Source organism: Sminthopsis crassicaudata, chromosome 6 (assembly GCF_048593235.1).
Source record: "Sminthopsis crassicaudata isolate SCR6 chromosome 6, ASM4859323v1, whole genome shotgun sequence".
Taxonomy (NCBI): domain Eukaryota; kingdom Metazoa; phylum Chordata; class Mammalia; order Dasyuromorphia; family Dasyuridae; genus Sminthopsis; species Sminthopsis crassicaudata.
Window position 1 is genome coordinate 247,352,211 of NC_133622.1, and position 16,246 is coordinate 247,368,456.

At 55.0% G+C, this 16,246-nt stretch overlaps 1 protein-coding gene across 3 annotated transcripts; it reads left to right on the forward strand.

Annotated features, from left to right (window-relative positions):
• Positions 1 to 9,042: 9,042 nt before the first annotated feature.
• Positions 9,043 to 16,129, forward strand: TMEM109 (transmembrane protein 109). Of its 3 annotated transcripts, none has more exons than XM_074272891.1 (4): positions 9,043 to 9,192; positions 13,402 to 13,643; positions 14,474 to 14,576; positions 14,856 to 16,129. In XM_074272891.1, exons 2-4 carry the CDS (start codon positions 13,410 to 13,412, stop codon positions 15,242 to 15,244), a joined length of 726 nt encoding a protein of 241 aa, XP_074128992.1. In that variant the 5' UTR covers positions 9,043 to 9,192; positions 13,402 to 13,409; the 3' UTR covers positions 15,245 to 16,129. The 3 variants fall into 3 exon arrangements, with proteins under 3 accessions (XP_074128992.1, XP_074128995.1, XP_074128993.1); XM_074272894.1 differs by having other exon boundaries at positions 9,111 to 9,260; XM_074272892.1 differs by having other exon boundaries at positions 9,111 to 9,248.
• Positions 16,130 to 16,246: the final 117 nt, after the last annotated feature.

Here is a 16,246-nt window from a genome sequence, read left to right on the forward strand (position 1 = left end):
TTGACATCTCTTAAGGATTTTGACACATGTGGGAGACTCCATGTTGGAAGAGAGCCAATTCAAATCTTATCTCAAATTCAAGAAACAATAAGCATCACGTGATTTGTTAATCCTTTGGGTGATTGTAAAGTTGTGCTTTGTTGTAGGGCATCATTTGGGAAAACCTGTTTCCTCCTCCTTCATAGCAGCTTCAAGAATCCCTCCACACTCCTGGACTTTTTGACCAAGAAATCAATTGCCTCATCCAAGAGCCCGAAAGAACTAGATTCTGCCATAACCAGCAAATGCTCAATTTCCTTGCCAAGAAAAGAAATATGGAGACCAACAGCAATCCCCATTTGTAAAGTCCAGTGGAGAAGTGTGGTGGAAGACTGAACAGTCTGGCCTGTAAAACATCAAAATTTATCAAGAGATATAGTTGGGCAAAATCATTCCTAGGGAATTCAGAGATGAAACTAGGAGGGCGACAGTGAATGGATGAAAAAGGGAAAAGATCTAGCATTGTCACCCCGGCAAAAACTCTGTTTCCTCCATGAATCGGGGACAGTGGAGAGCAGTCACCAGGAGTGGATTCTCCACAGCACAGCACGGCTAGGAAAGATTTGTGTGAATGATTCCAAAAAGCATAAACAAGAGCACCAATCACAATGGAGGAGGATGTGTCCTAGGAGTCAGTGTTCAGTCTGATGTGTTTCCCCATGCTGGGGAATGAATTACAGAGTAGGTGTAGAGTACGGATCTATAAAATTCTGTGGTTTAAAGAAAGATGATTTTATTTTTAACATAATTGCTTTCCTCTCTAATCCTATGGATTATGTTTTATGCATTTAAAAACATTGTTCTGAACAGCTGTCTATAGGCTGCCCAAAGAGCCATAACAATAAGATCAAGCAGCTTCCTTATGAAATGTCAACATGGTTTGCTAAGAGAACTCTAAGAACTATTCATTGGGTTTCAAAGACCTGGGCTGCCTCCAAGATAATTGACTCATGGGCTTGTGATGGGCCCTGAAAATGATTGTATTGTAATCTGCCTTTCCCCTCTCTTCCCACTTATGATTTGTGTATAAAATCTCTACCTTGCCTGCAACAGGAAAACTTCCAGTTTGCAAACTGTATTCCTCACTCTGAAAATGATTCAACTGCTACTTGATCTCTAAAATCTGCCCCTGGGACCCGCTCAGTGTGGCTCTAGCTATTCACACTTTTGAGACCAAGATTTTTACATAAAATTCTGTTAACTCGGTGACCGGCTGAATGGGCTGATACTGTGGAGGCAGAGAAGGGACAGAATTCTCCTTCCCCTCCCAACTGAAAATGGCTGCCATGAGGGCCAAGACCCAAGGAGAGCGACATGTTCTTGGCCAAGCATCCTGAGAGGAGATTTTTCCAGCTCTGGACGTAATAGCAGCCAGGGTCCTGAGAGATGTCCTGGAGAAGCATGTGGTAAAAGTGTGCCTGCTTCATAGGTATCCCCATATTTTGAGACTTCCAAGTTCTGTGAGTCCTGCTTGAGAGGCCAGCCGTCGGCTGTTTAGAGTAGGAATTTTTAACCTTTGTGTTATGATGATTGGCAATGTCTGATGAAACCCATGGATCACTTCTCAGATGACAAAGGAAACCAATTTGTACTGAAATTCATTTATCAACACATTAGAAACACAAGAAATCCATAGACCTGGAATGAGTGGGTGGAATCTTCAGGTAAACTCCTGGCCAGTGGGAGATGCTTCTTGGAGAAGTCAAGCCATAGGCACTTAAGTTCCTGCTGTATTCCAGGCTCTATGCTTAGTTTGGGGGACTCTTGTCCTCAAGAAGCTCACAATTTAATGGGAAAAACAATTGTGTGCACATGAGGTATAGATAGGATAAATTGGAGGTAAGCTCAGGACTGGGAAGGGTTTCTGGTGGAAGGTGGTACTTTAGCTAGACTTGAAGGAAGTCAGGAGGCAAGAGGTGAGGAGGAAGGGCATTCCAGGCATAAAACAGCCAGTTGGGAGAATGGGAAGAGTCAAGTAGGAGGAAAATGACAAAGATAAGGAAGAAGGGAAGAAAACTGTAAAGGGAAGAAGGGGCTTGCTTGGTGATCAGGATTTTAAAAGCCAAGCAGGACTGAATATGGGATCTTGGCGGTAAAAGGGAGCTATGGAGAAGGGACAGGATCACCAAAATGCTTCCCACAATGAAGCAGAACTTGAAGGAGGAGATGTGGCGCTCGCCACGACAGCTCCCACCATTACTGAGTTATTTGGGCAGGGCATGTCTGATAGCAAGGGGAGCACTTTCAAAAGCCCCCAAAGTGTGTTTCTATGGGATTCTATGTAGATTTTGTGAGAAAGAAGGGCTTCCAGTCACATCAAAGTGTCACTCCATTGGCAAGCCCAAGTACAGCTTCCATCCAGGAATCTGTGATCGCTTTGTTCGTTCCTTGGGTCTGTGGATTCTGCATTTTTGGTGGGAGTGAAATAATCTGTCCCAAAGGCAATACCCATGTTCTTTGGAGGTCTCAGGAGCTAGGAACCTTGTTTCCTACCTTCAAGCATTAGACACAACCTCTTCTGGACTACACAAGACATCTTGAAGTTGCCATTAAAGAGAAATAACCCTTTTCGATCCATGCTCCAAGACTGGCCCCAGACCATGTGAGCTCAGAGTTAAAGGGAGGCCTGGACCACTGATCTGGTGTAAATGTTTTGTTGTTGGTCATTTGCATCCAATACCTCAGGATCTCATCTCGAGATTTTCTTGGCAGAGATACAAGTGTTTGCTGTTGCTTTCTCCAGCTCATACGGGGAAGCTGAGACCAGCAGAGTGAAGTGACTTGACTAATAAGTACGTGAGGGCAGATTAGTGCTTCAGTCTTCCTAACGCCAGTCCTGGCACTGTTTCTACTGCGCCAGTATGAAGGAGACCAACACTAAAAGACAGCCAAAGTCCAAGTGACCCGGTCAAGCTCTTCACAACGTGTGGGACACCCTCTGCTCTCATATCCATCTCTGATTTCTTGCCTTTTCTCAAAGCCCAGTCCCAGCATAGTCTTACCTGAAGGAGGTGTCGTGTCCTTCCAGCCTGTGCCCTTAGAAGCTACTTTGTGCTTGCTTTGTAGAGATTTTGGTGTTTATCTGGGCATATGGCGTCTCCCTCAAGAGAGTCTAACTGTCTTCTAAAAGTGTGGGTTGTTTTCTTTGTACTTTTGTATCTCCAGCATTTAGCCTAGTGCCTGGGACATAGCAGGTGCCCCAAAATGCTTGTTGAATGAAGAAGTGGATAAAAAGGGTTTAGGTTCTACCTTTACAGATAACCCAAATGGGGTTATCTCTCCCTCTCCCCCTCTCCTTTTGTCTTCTTTTTTTTTTCTCTCCTCCCTCTAGTTCATATTCCTTATTCTTATCCTATTTTTTCAGTCAATCAACAATTTTTATTAAGAACTTGCTATTTTCCAGAAACTGAACAAGGTATTGGGAAAACCAGAACAAATTATGAACTAATTGCTACTCTAATAGGGATGGAAGGTTACATTCTAATGAGGGAGAGAAGTATGTATAAAAATATAGACAGCATAAATGTAGACAAATACAGTTATATACAAAGTATTTAAACGAGTTCAGGTGGGAGGGCACTGGTTGTCAGGAGATCAGGAAAGCCTCCATGCAGAAGACAGTATTCTGAAAAGGGATCCATAGCTTTCATCACATTTTCAAAGGGATCCATGTTACCTTTTTTGTAAAAGGTCAGGGTAGAGGGAAAAAAGAAGAGAAGGAAATAAGCATTTATATAGTACCAACTATGTGCCGTGCAACTATGTGCTTTACAAAGATCTCATTTGATCTCATAACTGGAAGGTAGATTCTATTATCTCCATTGTACAGAACTGAGGCAAATCAGTGAGTTGCCAAGGTTCATAGAGATAATTTTTTGAGGCTAGTTTTGAATTCAGTCTTACTGATTCTAAGCCCAAAGTTCTAGATACTTGAGCTACCAGCTGCCTCAGGACCCAAGAAAGAACTTGAGAATGGCCACATTTAGAGAGGGGATAACACAGGTATTAGTTTAAAGAATTAGTAAAGGAGATTGAGAAATCATCAGACAGGCAGAAAAGAGTGAAGAGTTTCCAGAAGATGAAGTTGATTACTTCAAATCCAGCTGATGAGTTAAGAGATGAGAAAAGACCATTGAATTTGGCAATTGGTAACTTTAGCTAGAACCACAGGAGATGAGGAGGAAAGCCAGATTGCTGAAAGTGGAGGAGCGAGTCTCCTTCCCTCGGAGATTCCCTCCAATTAAATGTACCCTGTATACCAAGGGAGGCTGAAGATTGAGGGAAGGATCACAATCTGCTGGAGAAGACACCGAGGGATGGCATCCAGTATTGAAAGAGGTATTTATTGGCTTTGGCAAGAAGGATGTCTTGGGGAAAGGAGGAAAGCATGGTCATGAGATGGAGACAGCAGGGAGCTGCCTCAGAATGGCCTCCATTTTTTTTTTTTTTTTAGTAAAGCAGGAAACAGGGTCCTAAATTTGCAAGTGTAATTAAGACCTGGCAAGTATTCAAACCACCTGAAGTGGTTTGTTCTGAGTGAAGAGACTCAGATCTTGCTTTTGAATAGTTATGATCACCCTTATAGGGAAGTACTTTGGAAGGATCAGAGCAGGCATGAATGTCCTGTAACAGGTTCCAGTTGATCAGCCAACATGATTGGGGGAAGACTTGTTTTACAGGTTTTGACTCTAGAAAAGATTGTGTCTTCAAAAAATCCCGACTCATTATTGCTTCATTCCTGGAGGGACTCTGTGACCCTCATCAAGAATGATTCCAGGGAGTAAAATGAAGGGTCAAAAAGCCTCCTACCTACCCTCTCCTCTGGCTTGTTCATCTCTATTCTAAGGAAAGGGAGTAGAGCCTCTTATTTAGGTGAGGAATGAGAGTTATAGGAATCCAGGCATTGCATGTTGAAATCTAGCCCAGGTGTTGTCCAGCCTGGCATCAGTGCCCCAAGGAGGGACCTTGGAGACTCCACGTCGACAGGACGTGATCTTGGTGTGGCTTCTGCTGTGAAGTCACTTAAACGAAGCTCAGACGGCCCTACTAGACATTGTGGAAGAGAAGAGGGAGGGAGAGTGGATGGTGGGGAAATGTTTCTCGATGTTTGCTCTTGCTATATTTTCAAAGTAAACATCCCTCTGTAAAAGCTGATCAAGGTTAACTGGTTAAACAGAACTGGGATGCTGGTCATAGCCCTTAAAATGAGGGAAATGCTGCTGGTGGGACTCCTGCTGCTGGCAAAGAAAACAGATATTCCCAATCCCCTGAGGTTGGAGAGAGATGGACCTTCCTGACTCCAAGAGAGAAGATCAAAGTGTATAAATACATTACACAAAATTGCTACATCTTTAATCCATTAACTGATTTCTCAGCCTTTTCTTTTTGCTCAACTCCTTTAGTTGTCTAGACTTGAATAATAATCAAGGTTACTGGCTGTAAAATTTATTAGAGGAGCAATAAAAAGCAAATATGTAAAGAATAATTTGACACGGTAGCGACTTTAGCACATAAAGTTCTCTTTAACCATAACTCTAAGCGCTATCTTAGGTCTGGAAACAAAATCTCACTTTTGCCTCTCTATCTGCCTTTAAGACTCAGCTCAAACCACTTCTTGAGACCCTTCTTAATGATTAGTGTCCTTTCTCTCCTATCCCCCAAATTACTTTTATTTACAATATGCATGTTGTATTTACTTTCTCTTTACCTGAATCCCCAAGTATTGCAATATTGCAGGTAGAATCTAAGCTCCTTGAGGACGGGGCCTATTTAGTTTTTGCCTTCTCATTATAGCAAACATCTAATAAATGCTTGTTGATTTTAAGGAGGCACAGATTTCCTTGGAAGATGCAATTTCTTTTTTTTTTTTTTAATTTTTATTTTTTAAAACTCAGACTCCTGTCCCTTGAAATCCCTTCACCTTCCCCCTGAGTTCTCATAAGAAATAAGACCTTACTCATTTTCTCCCCGCCCTGGCTTCAGCCATCACTGGATCCAGTAACTCCAGAATTACATTTGAACTCTGTCTCCTCATCCAATGGCAAACTGACACTCCAAGATTCCATCACTTCTGCATGTCACAGTCACATTAGCTATAATGTCTCTGCAAGAAAGGATTGAAACTGGCTCTGCACCTGGGAATAAAGGCAGATAAGGAAAGACACCTCCCTTCCCTCGGCAGAGAGCATTCTGTGGCTGTGGAATACAGCTCTGTAGGGAAAGAACCTCAGAGTGAAGATGGGCTGTACTTCAGGGCCTCTTTATTTTGAGGTGGACGTTGGAAAGTGTAAAGACAAGGAGCACCAAGCAGTTTTTTTGTTGTTTTTTTTTTAAGGCTGTAAGCTCCTGGAGGACAGGGGCAATGCCATTCTTCTCTGCTGGCTGGCTCTTCCTCAGTACTTAATAAATGCCAGCTGATTGGTCCATTGTCTGTTTTATCCCTGTGCCCCCCCCCCAAACTCAGGAGCCTTCGCGGAGAAGCCTTTTTATAAAACAGCCAATTATACAATAATTGGATCTACGTGTTCCTAAAAACCACCCCCTTCCCCTATGCAAAATAGAGCCATAAAAGCCACAGGACCTATGGGGGAAAGGGAGTTAAGGGAACCCACTCAAAACTTTGTAGGTAACACATTAAAAAAAATAGAAACATAATTTTTTAAAGGGTGGCACAGTTTTACACACGTTAAATGGCACTTCACCTTGAAAGAGACCTGAAGTTTGCTGGCTGAAGCGGCTTAGATCCGGAGGCCTGCCAGCTATTGTGGAGTGACAGAGCGAGGGGTGTCCAATGCCTGGCGAGCAGCTGCACCCCCAGATGTGCTCGGGCCGCTGACTTCTCGTCTCTTAAGATACACATAGGATTTCTGCTGCTTTGCCAGCCTCCGCCTCTCGTACTGAAGGCGCCAGTAGGGTTCCAAATTGGTCCGGATGCCACGAGCCACTATCCTGCTGCGCTCAGCGTTGTAGTCGTTGTCCTCCAGCCACTGCAGCTGCTTTTCTATCACCCCTAAAACGTCCGACAGCTGGGCGGTGTCCAGCTGCCTGGGAGCCGCCTTCGGGCTGTCTTCCTCGTCCTCGTCCTCGGCCTCCGCCTGGCCTTCGGCAGCCTGCTGCCGCACGTCCTCAGAGGACAGGTGGTCAGGGGGCGCCTCCAGAAGCTCGTCCACGTCCTTCTTCTTGACCCCCTCAAACCCAACTTGTTTCGCCAGATCAACGCAGCTCGCTTTGATCTTTTTTAATTGCTCCGAAGGTTCGAATCCTTTAAAGTTGTGAATCAAGTCCGGGAGCATCTTCTTCCACACCCGGTGCAGACACTCTCTGGTGACGTCGTTCCAGGCTTCCACGATGATATCGATGGCCATTTTGATGTTAAATCGCTTCCAGAACTCGATCACGGTCTCGGCGTTCTCGCCTCCGGTGGCTGCGAGCAGCAGCTTAAATGTCCGCCTCAGGTAGTAAGCCTTGAACAGGGCGATCACCCCCTGACCGAGGGGCTGGATCAGGGAGGTGGTTTCGGGGGGCAGAAAGATGAATTTGACGTTGGGGTTGAGCTCGGCGATGGTCAGGGGATGGCTCGGGGCGTTATCGATAATTATAAGAATCTTAAAAGCCAGGTTCTTTTTCTTGCAATAATCCTCTAGAACGGGGAAGAACTCGGCGAAAATGTCGATGCAGACCTGGGCCGTCATCCAGCCCTTCTTGCTGTAGCGGTAGTGAACGCCGAGGCTGGCCCTGACGACGCCCCTCAAGGCCTGCGGGTTGGCCGAGCGGTACACCACGACGGGCTTGAGCTTCAGGTCCCCGCTGGCGTTGGCGCCGAGCAGGACGGTCACGCGGTCCTTGGCCGCCTTGGGCCCGGGCGCGTGCTTCTCGGCCCTGGAGATGTAGGTGCGCCGCGGCAGGCGCTTGTAGTACAGGCCCGTCTCGTCGAAGTTGAAGATCTGGTCGAGCGTGTAGCCCTCCTCCCTGACCAGCTTCTGGATGAGCGCCGGCAGCTCCTTGGCCGCCCGGAGCTGCGCGCTGGCCGCCTCGCCCAGCAGCTGCAGGCTCTGGAAGTTGTAGCGGTGCTTGAAGCCGCTGAACCAGCCACAGCTCGCCCGGAACGGCGCCACCTCGCCGGGGTTGGACGACTTGCGCTTCAGGTCGGCGTAAATGGACAGGGCCTTGCCCTTGGCCGTCAGGAACGTGGTGCCCGAGCGCTTGCCCTCCATCCACAGGCTCAGCAGCCTCTCCATCTCCTCGATCTCCCTGGGCCGCCCCCGGATGGACTTGGCCGCGCTGGCGCCCGTGCCCGAGCGCGACGTCTCCTTGATCTTGACGGCGTTGTCGCGGATGGTGCGCAGCGTGGACTCCTTGAGGCCCGTGGCGCGGGAGATGTCGCACGTCCGCTCGTTGCCTTCGAAGCGCTTGATGATGTCCAACTTCTCCTTGATGCTCAGGGCTCTCCTCTTGCCGCCCCCCGGCAGCTTGGAGCCCGGGCGCTTGGACATGTCCGGGCCGGGGCCGAGCGCCGGCCTTAAGCAGGGACACGGGAGCGACGGGCGGCGCCGCCGGGGCAGGGGCCGCCCACCCAACCTCCGAGGAGGACCCCCGGGGCGCGGGCCCCCGACGGCGGCGGCGGCGGTGGGCGGTCCGTGCCTGCGCGCCCCGAGGAGGCTGGGACCCAGGCTCGGGGCCGACTGCGCCGTTCTCGCTGCTTCTGGAGGACAAAGTCGCGGACTGGCAAACGCGGGGGGCGCGGCGCGGCGCCACCGGGATTCGGAGCGGACCTGACAGTCCCCGGGAAGGGGATTACCGGGGAGGCGAGGCGGGGAAAGGGAGGGATCGAAGCCCTCCCGGATTTTTTTTCTTTCTCTTTTTTTTTTTTTTTTTTTTTTTTTTTTTGTAACGGGTCATAACGCATGCGCCTAGTTGCGGGATCTAGGGCTGGGGAATGCGATGACTGGGAGGGAGAGCAATTGACGTGTGTGGGGGACTGCTTGAGTCAGGGCGCATGTGCAGACTGCTCCTCTCCCGGGCGGGCTGCTTTCCCTTGCCTCCCGCATTGCGCAGGCGCAGATCGTCCCTGAGGCTCCCAAGTTGAGACGGCGGAGCCGGCCACGGCACGGTTATAGCGGATTCCCACGTGAAGGGACGACCTCGCCTGAGTCCGTGAGTCCGAACTGAGGCGGGGAGGGCCATCTCGGGCCGGAGAGGCGAGACACCAGGTTACCGTGGCGGTGCGGGCTCGCGTATGCGGAGCGAGGCGCCGCGGGGTCTGGGGAAGCGTAGCGCGAGCGAGTCGGAAGAGCGGGCAGGGCTCGAGACTGGGGCCCCGTTGCTAGGCAACTGGGGGTGGCGTTGCTAGGCAACCCGGGCGCCCCCGTGGACCGCTCCCGGGGGCAAGAAGGAAGTGGGCGAGGGCGTGGGGGGAGGGGGGCGGGAGGCGCGGGGCTCGGCGATCCCCGAAACCGGGAACGCTCCGGAGGCGCCCCTACGGGGGTCCTCACGCCCGCCGGCCTCCGCCTGCGCAGCCTCCTCGCCGGAGGCGCCGCCCAGCCGGCTTTGGCAGCGCGCCCCGCGGGCGAATATAACTCCGGTGGCTGCCTGGGCTCCGGGGAGCTGCCCCCGCGACAGCTGCTGTCTGGCCCGGGCTGCCAAGGCCTGCGTCGGACGAGGGGAGGGAGGGGGGCGCGCAGGGCGTGCACCCCGGGCCTGCGGGTGGCCAGAGCCACGCCCCCGACGGCCCCCTGGGAAGGAGCGGCGGGAGGGCGGCTAGAGCCACGCCCCCATGGCTAGGGACCCCGGCCCTTTGGGAGGAGCCTGGAAGCCCTAGGGCAGACAGCCACGCCCCCGACCTGTGGGGACCCCTCCCTCCCCCTAGCGCAGCACCAGGTGGGACCTGCAGGAATGGGAGCAGAATCCTGGTCCTTGAGCTCAGTCCTCCGCCCCCAGGGCTGAGGCTCTCTGAGCCCCGGCCATTTATCGTTCAGGCGGTTTTTCGTTGTGACTTCTTGGGGGGTTTCTTGGCACAGCCACTGGAGGGGTTGGCCATGTTCTTCTGCAGCTCATTTTACAGATGAGGAAACTGAGGCAGACGGGGCTGAGTGACTTGCCCAGGGTCACACAGCTAGTGAGTGTCCAAGGCTGGATTCGAACGAGGTGGATGAGCCCTCCCGACTGGCGCTCTGCAGCCCGTTCACTTGCAGCCTTTGGATTTAGTTCCATTCAGCCAGCGTTTCTTAAGTACCCAGGATGTGCCAGCTCTCCTTCCCTTTCACCCGTGCCTCTTAGCGGCCCCCCTCCTGGCCTGAGCATCTCCCCTGAGCCTCTGGGGCTGCACGTCAGGGGCCTTCACCGAGATGCAGAGTGACTCAGAGTGCGCAGAGGCCCGAAGGGAGGAAGGAACTGGGGGCACAGGAGGAGCCGGGCGGCCCCACCCGCTCTGCCCTGCCTGAAGGAGCGGGAGCCTTCCCCTGCTGCGGAGCCACCACGGGCCCTGGCTCGGACCGGTGGAACCACCTTCCCAAACAGAGGCGTTTCCTCCTCTCCTCCGACACAAAACCAGGAACTGGGAGCCCCGGCTTTGGGCCTTCCAAGGCTTGGCTGAGACCCCGGCCTATCTGGGCTGGCTCTATTGTTTGAGCTGGCCCTGTTGCCCAACGCCTCAAGCTTTTAAAACTCTGATCCCCTTGCTTGGGATGTCAGCCCAAAGCCCCCTCCTGCCGTCCTTCCCAGGCCCGGGGGAACCTTTGTTTGACACACAGGTCAGAGAAGAAAAACCTGCCTTATTTGGACAAGTCCCTTTGTCTCTAAGCCTTAGTTTTCTTATTTGTAAAATGGGTCCCATGGACACTGTTCCAGTGACTTCCTTAGTGTCAGGACCTAATGGAGAGACTCAGGCGAGGTCAGATGCCCCGGCTCCCGTGGCCGGAGGAGAGGCTGGAGCCTCGGTCCTCCCCGTGCTCCCCGCTCTGCCATTTCTCAGCCTCAGGTCTCAGTTCATAAAGACACCCAGTGATCTCTACGCTCCCTCCCCAGCGGTTCTCATTCAGCACTTCACCGTAGCCCCGTTGGGTTCCTCCTGCGCCCTGGCGCCGGGGCAGGGCAAGCTAATGGTGAGACAGCTTTGGAGTGTAGTGAAAGGAAGGCGGTCAAGGACTCCGTCTGAGGGGGCTCTGCCCTCGGCTGGCGTGGAGGCCGCTCCAGCCGGCCGCTGACCTTCTCAGGTGGAGGCGGCGATGTCTGCCCCATCGTTCGTGGCGGGGGGGAGTCCGATAGCGAATCTTAACTCGCACTTGGCAGCGCTCCCCGGCAAGTTCCTGGCTTGGCTGCGACCCAGCTGCCTCCGCCTTTGGCTCGCCTCCTCTCTGCCTTGGCAGCCGTCGGCCGTCTGTCCCCACGTGCTCACAGGCTCGCCGGGGCAGCTTCCCTCCTCGGGCTGCCTCCTCGGCAGCTGTCCCCGGCCCGTTGCACTGTCTGCAGCAGGACGGGGAAGAGCGGCTTCTGGCCCATCTCGGCTCCCTCAGAGCCAGGGGAGCTGGGAAACGGTGACCGCCCCCCTCGGCGGCTCCCGGCTGAGATTTCCAGCTAATTGTTTGGGTTCCGTGGTAACCCAGCAAACTCGCCTGTCCTGACATCTGCTAGCAGGTGAATCACGGAACCGCCCTGAAGCCACCAGGTTCCTTTTCCCGCTCCCTCCCTCTGTGAGGAGAAAAAGAGGAAGAAGAGGGCAGGCCGGCGCCCTCCCGGAGCTGGCACCCCCCCCCCGCCACCATAGCTTCCCTTCTTTTGTGCTTGGTGGGGTGGAGAAAGTTTCTGCTCTTGAATTCTCTGGCCGCTGGGGAGCTCACTACTCTGTGCTTTCTGACCTTCCCTTTGCAGTCCCTTTCCATCCACTGGGGGTGTGAGAGCCCGCCCTGTGAGGCCCATGAGCTAAGAAAGCCGTGGGGCAGAAGGAGAGAGGGCTGACCCTGAAAGGTCGAGGGGCAAGTACTGCTTTTGCCATTTGTGGTCAGGTCATTTCCCTGAGTCTCAGTTTCCTCATCTGTAAACAGACCGTAGCACCTGCCCCCGGGTTGGTGGGAGGTCCATGTGAGCCGGCGTATCAGAGGATTGTGCAGGCTGATAATCGCTGGCTCGTGGCGGCCTCGGAGGCGCCCAGTCCAGCCCTCGGGCCTCCTGTGATGAAATGGAATTCGGTGGGAGGCGGGCGGCTCATCTGGGCCGGACAGCCGGGGGCCCCGTCCACTCTCTGCCCCGTGTTGTCCCCTGGCTGTGTCACCGACACTGGTGGCTAGGACCCTCAGTAAGAAACGCCCCCACCCAGTGCCATCTGGCACGGCTCTATGAGAGGCCCCTCTGCTCCTGCCCTCTTCTCCACTCCCAGCCCAATCTCCCAGAAACTTTCCAGTACCATCTAGTCAGGTTGGCCCTTGGGGGCCTCTGGGTGGCGACCATGCACAGGGCACCGGGCTTTGAGTTCAGATCCTGCCCCCATCACTAGGCAAACCCAGAAAAGCCCAGAGTCCAGCCGGATTGTGACAGCCAGACACTAACACCAGGGCAAGCCGAGGACTCGCTATCATCCCGCTCTCATTCCTGGGCCTCCTCCCCTCCCCCTTGGTCTCCTTTGGGCCTCCTCCCCTCTCCCTTGGTCTCCTTTGGGCCTCCTCCCCTCTCCCTTGGTCTCCTTTGGGCCTCCTCCCCTCCCCCTTGGTCTCCTTTGGGCCTCCTCCCTTCCCCCTTGGTCTCCTTTGGGCCTCCTCCCCTCCCCCTTGGTCTCCTTTGGGCCTCCTCCCCTCCCCCTTGGTCTCCTTTAGGCCTCCTCCCCTCTCCCTTGGTCTCCTTTGGGCCTCCTCCCTTCCCCCTTGGTCTCCTTTGGGCCTCCTCCCCTCCCCCTTGGTCTCCTTTGGGCCTCCTCCCCTCCCCCTTGGTCTCCTTTGGGCCTCCTCCCCTCCCCCTTGGTCTCCTTTGGGCCTCCTCCCCTCCCCCTTGGTCTCCTTTGGGCCTCCTTGACACTTCCCTCTTGGGAGGCCCTCAAAAGCACCAGGTTGAGGCAGCCGTATGCTGGGCTTCTGAGCCCCCTGCGGGCCGGCTCACCTCCCACTTTTGTGTGCCCACCCCCCAGAATTCCACACTAGGCACTGTCCAGGGAGCCTTGGTTGTCAGCCGAGGCTAAAGCACGGCCCAGACGCTGGCTCCATGTGGCCCCACCGGGCCCTGTGGTCTCCATCTTGAATCCCTCCCAGCCAGCATCGGGTTGTCTTCCAGAATTGGGGTTTGGGCTGTGGGCCAGCCTGGCTGACCGTCCCCGGGAAATCTCGGGGTTCCCTGGGGCTCCAAGTCTACAGTGATGCCTTTCCCCCTTCCCGCTGGCAGGCAGAGCCATGCTGAGATTGGACAGCAGATTCCTGATGGGGCGACCTGTGCCCAAGGCCCTCCTGACGGCCTTTGTGGCCTTCCTCCTTGTCCTGCACACGGCAAGTTCCCAGCAAGACTTCCAGTCAAGAAAGCAGCAGAGGAAGGACCCCCCAGCTGACTTCCTGTCCCAGACAGGGTGGGCCATTCGGGAGACCCTGGATGCCTGGATTGGGCCTGAGGTCATGCTCATGGTGGCCGAGGTGAGGAGCCTTCCCGCTGGGCGAGTGAAAGTGGCTGGCTATGGGCAACAGATCCTCTTGGGCATTTAGGGAAGATTTGGGGGAATTGGGTCAGTGTGTGCCTGGAAGGGGGACTGGTGAGGGGAGCCCATGCTGCCGCTGTGCGGTCCCTGATCCCATGTGTAGTCCCCACTTCCTCCTTTCCTCTCAGGGAAAAAGGTGGGAAAAGGGCCCAAATAAATGCCAAGCCACTTTGACCTATTGTGACTCAGACTCTTCTCTTTTTGGTAGAGAAGAGGGAGATCAGGGGACTGATCTCCCTCAAATGGGGTTCAGCCCTGGCTGATAATACCATTTAGTGGGGGAAGGGCTGGCAAGAGGTCTGCTCCTTGAGCCGCTCCACATTCAGAGCTCTTAGCCAAGGTGACCCCCTGAGCCTCCCATAATGGTCAGAGGGCAGGCCCACGATGACCTCAGCCAGAGTGCGGGCAGACAGAAAGGAAGGCTTCTGTTGGGGCTCCCGGAGCCCGTGGGCCCAGCTGTCCAGAATCCCAGGCTGTGGCTTCCTTTCCCCCCCACACACACTCCCCTGCCCCAGAGCTGGCCCCTTAGCCGGTCTGCCTGGGGAGGCCCGATGTCACCAGGCTTTGGAGCCCACGTTAATCACTGAAGGGCGAAAGACTACATTCAGTTAGGGGCTCTTACAAACCAAGATGTCCTTCCTGGCCCATCCTGGACCTTCCACCTTTTCTTGGGGGAACCTTTGGGGACCCTCCCTGCTGCAGGAGACAGGGTGGGCTTCTCTCGGGTGCCCCTGCCTCGAGTCACCTGGCTGCTCTGCTCTCTCCTAGACCTTGTCCCAAGTGCTGTGGGCCGTCTCTTCTGCCATCTCCGTGGCTTGCTTCGCTCTCTCTGGGATCTCTGCGCAGCTGCTGAGCGCCATGGGGCTGGATGGTAAGGAGGGGCCCGGGCGAATGCTCCTTGTTCCAGAGCAGCGGGCGGGCAGCAGGCCGGGGGCACCGGGCAGCTCGATCCCTGAGCACCTTGTTACTTCTCCAGCTTCTGGCTGTCCTGGCGGAGGTTCTGGGCATTCCTCCTTCGAGGGATCAGCCCCTTCCTCTTTGGCTAAAAAGGAGACCCTATGGGGGGGGGAGATCCTCTTGTCCCTTGAGTCTGTGAGGGTCCCTGGTCCTCTCTGTGGGTCCTGCTAACTCTCCCCTACCCCTCTCACAGGTGAGCACCTCACACAAGGCTTGAAGCTCAGCCCTGGCCAAGTTCAGACCTTCCTCCTCTGGGGAGCGGGGGCCCTCGTGGCCTACTGGGTGCTGGCCCTGCTCCTGGGCCTGCTGCTGGCCCTGCTGGGCCGGATCCTGTGGGGCCTGAAGCTGGTCCTCTTCCTCGTGGGCTTTGTGGCCGTGGTCAGGTCTGTGCCCGACCCCTCCATCCGGGCCCTGATGCTGCTGGGGCTGCTGACCCTGTACGCCCTGCTGAGCCGGCTGAGCGGCAGCCGCGCCTCGGGAGCCCAGCTGGAGGCCAAGGTGCGCGGCCTGGAGAGGCAGGTGGAGGAGCTGCGCTGGAGGCAGCGCCGGGCCGCCAAGGCCAGCCGGGGGGCAGAGGAGTAGGCGGCCGGGCCGGGCCGGCGAGGAAGCCCGGATGCCGCTCCTGCGCCCACCGGGAGACGAAGGCCTGCCCCCTCCCCGAGGCCTCCGGGCTGTCTCTGCTGGATCGGCTCCCACGGCTTCCCCTCGCACCCGGGCCAGCTCCGCCGGGAGGGCCTGACCATCCTGTCTCCTGTTGCTACCCTTAAGCACACCTCTGCTGTGGCCTTGACCGAGACCTCCAGCAGGCGGGCAGGGACAGACCTCAGGGCAGCGGCCGCCCCTTTCAGTGTCCCTTCCCCCTCCGCTTCCCACTCCGTCCCGGCTCCCCTTCCAGCCCTGCTCTGCGGGCATGTGTCCTGTGCACCACCCCACGGTGGGGAGGAGACATGAGCTGGTCCCTGGGCGGCCGGAAGCCCCCCCACCCCAGGTCTTAGGGCCGCCAGTGGCAAATCTGTGACAAGTGCCTTCACTTAAGCCAGCAGTGCCTGCTTCTCGCCTGCTGTATGTAGGAATGTGTATTAGGTGTCTCTGGAGCTGGAACAGGAGCAGCCTCCTAGAACCCGACACCCACAGCCAAAGAGCCCCGTGAGCACTAGGGAACCTGCAGCCTCCCGTCCGGCCTCCGTCTGGCCTCCGCGGGGGGCCTTGGACGCCTCGGCCCGGGCTAGGCCCGAACCAGCTCCACTCCAGCGTCACTGCCCAGCCGGCCAAGCAGGAGGCCCCGAGGAGCTCATCCCCCGCGCCGGCTTCTCTGGGAGTCGGGGAGAGCACGGCCTCCGCCCGGAACCTGGGGAGGGAGGAACCAGCTGCCGGTGATCTGTTTTTATTGAAGCTGAGCTCATTGGGTTTTAAATTAAGAAATGCACGCTATTTTATCTTGTTCCATATAAAACACGTGTAATCCAAGCCTCTCGAGTCGCCTGTGATTTCCCAACATTGCCCCCCACCCCCTTTCGCAGCAGGGGGAGTAGGTGGGGCGGAGACGCCAAGTAGTTCCAGTCGCCGCCACCAGGGGGAGCTGGA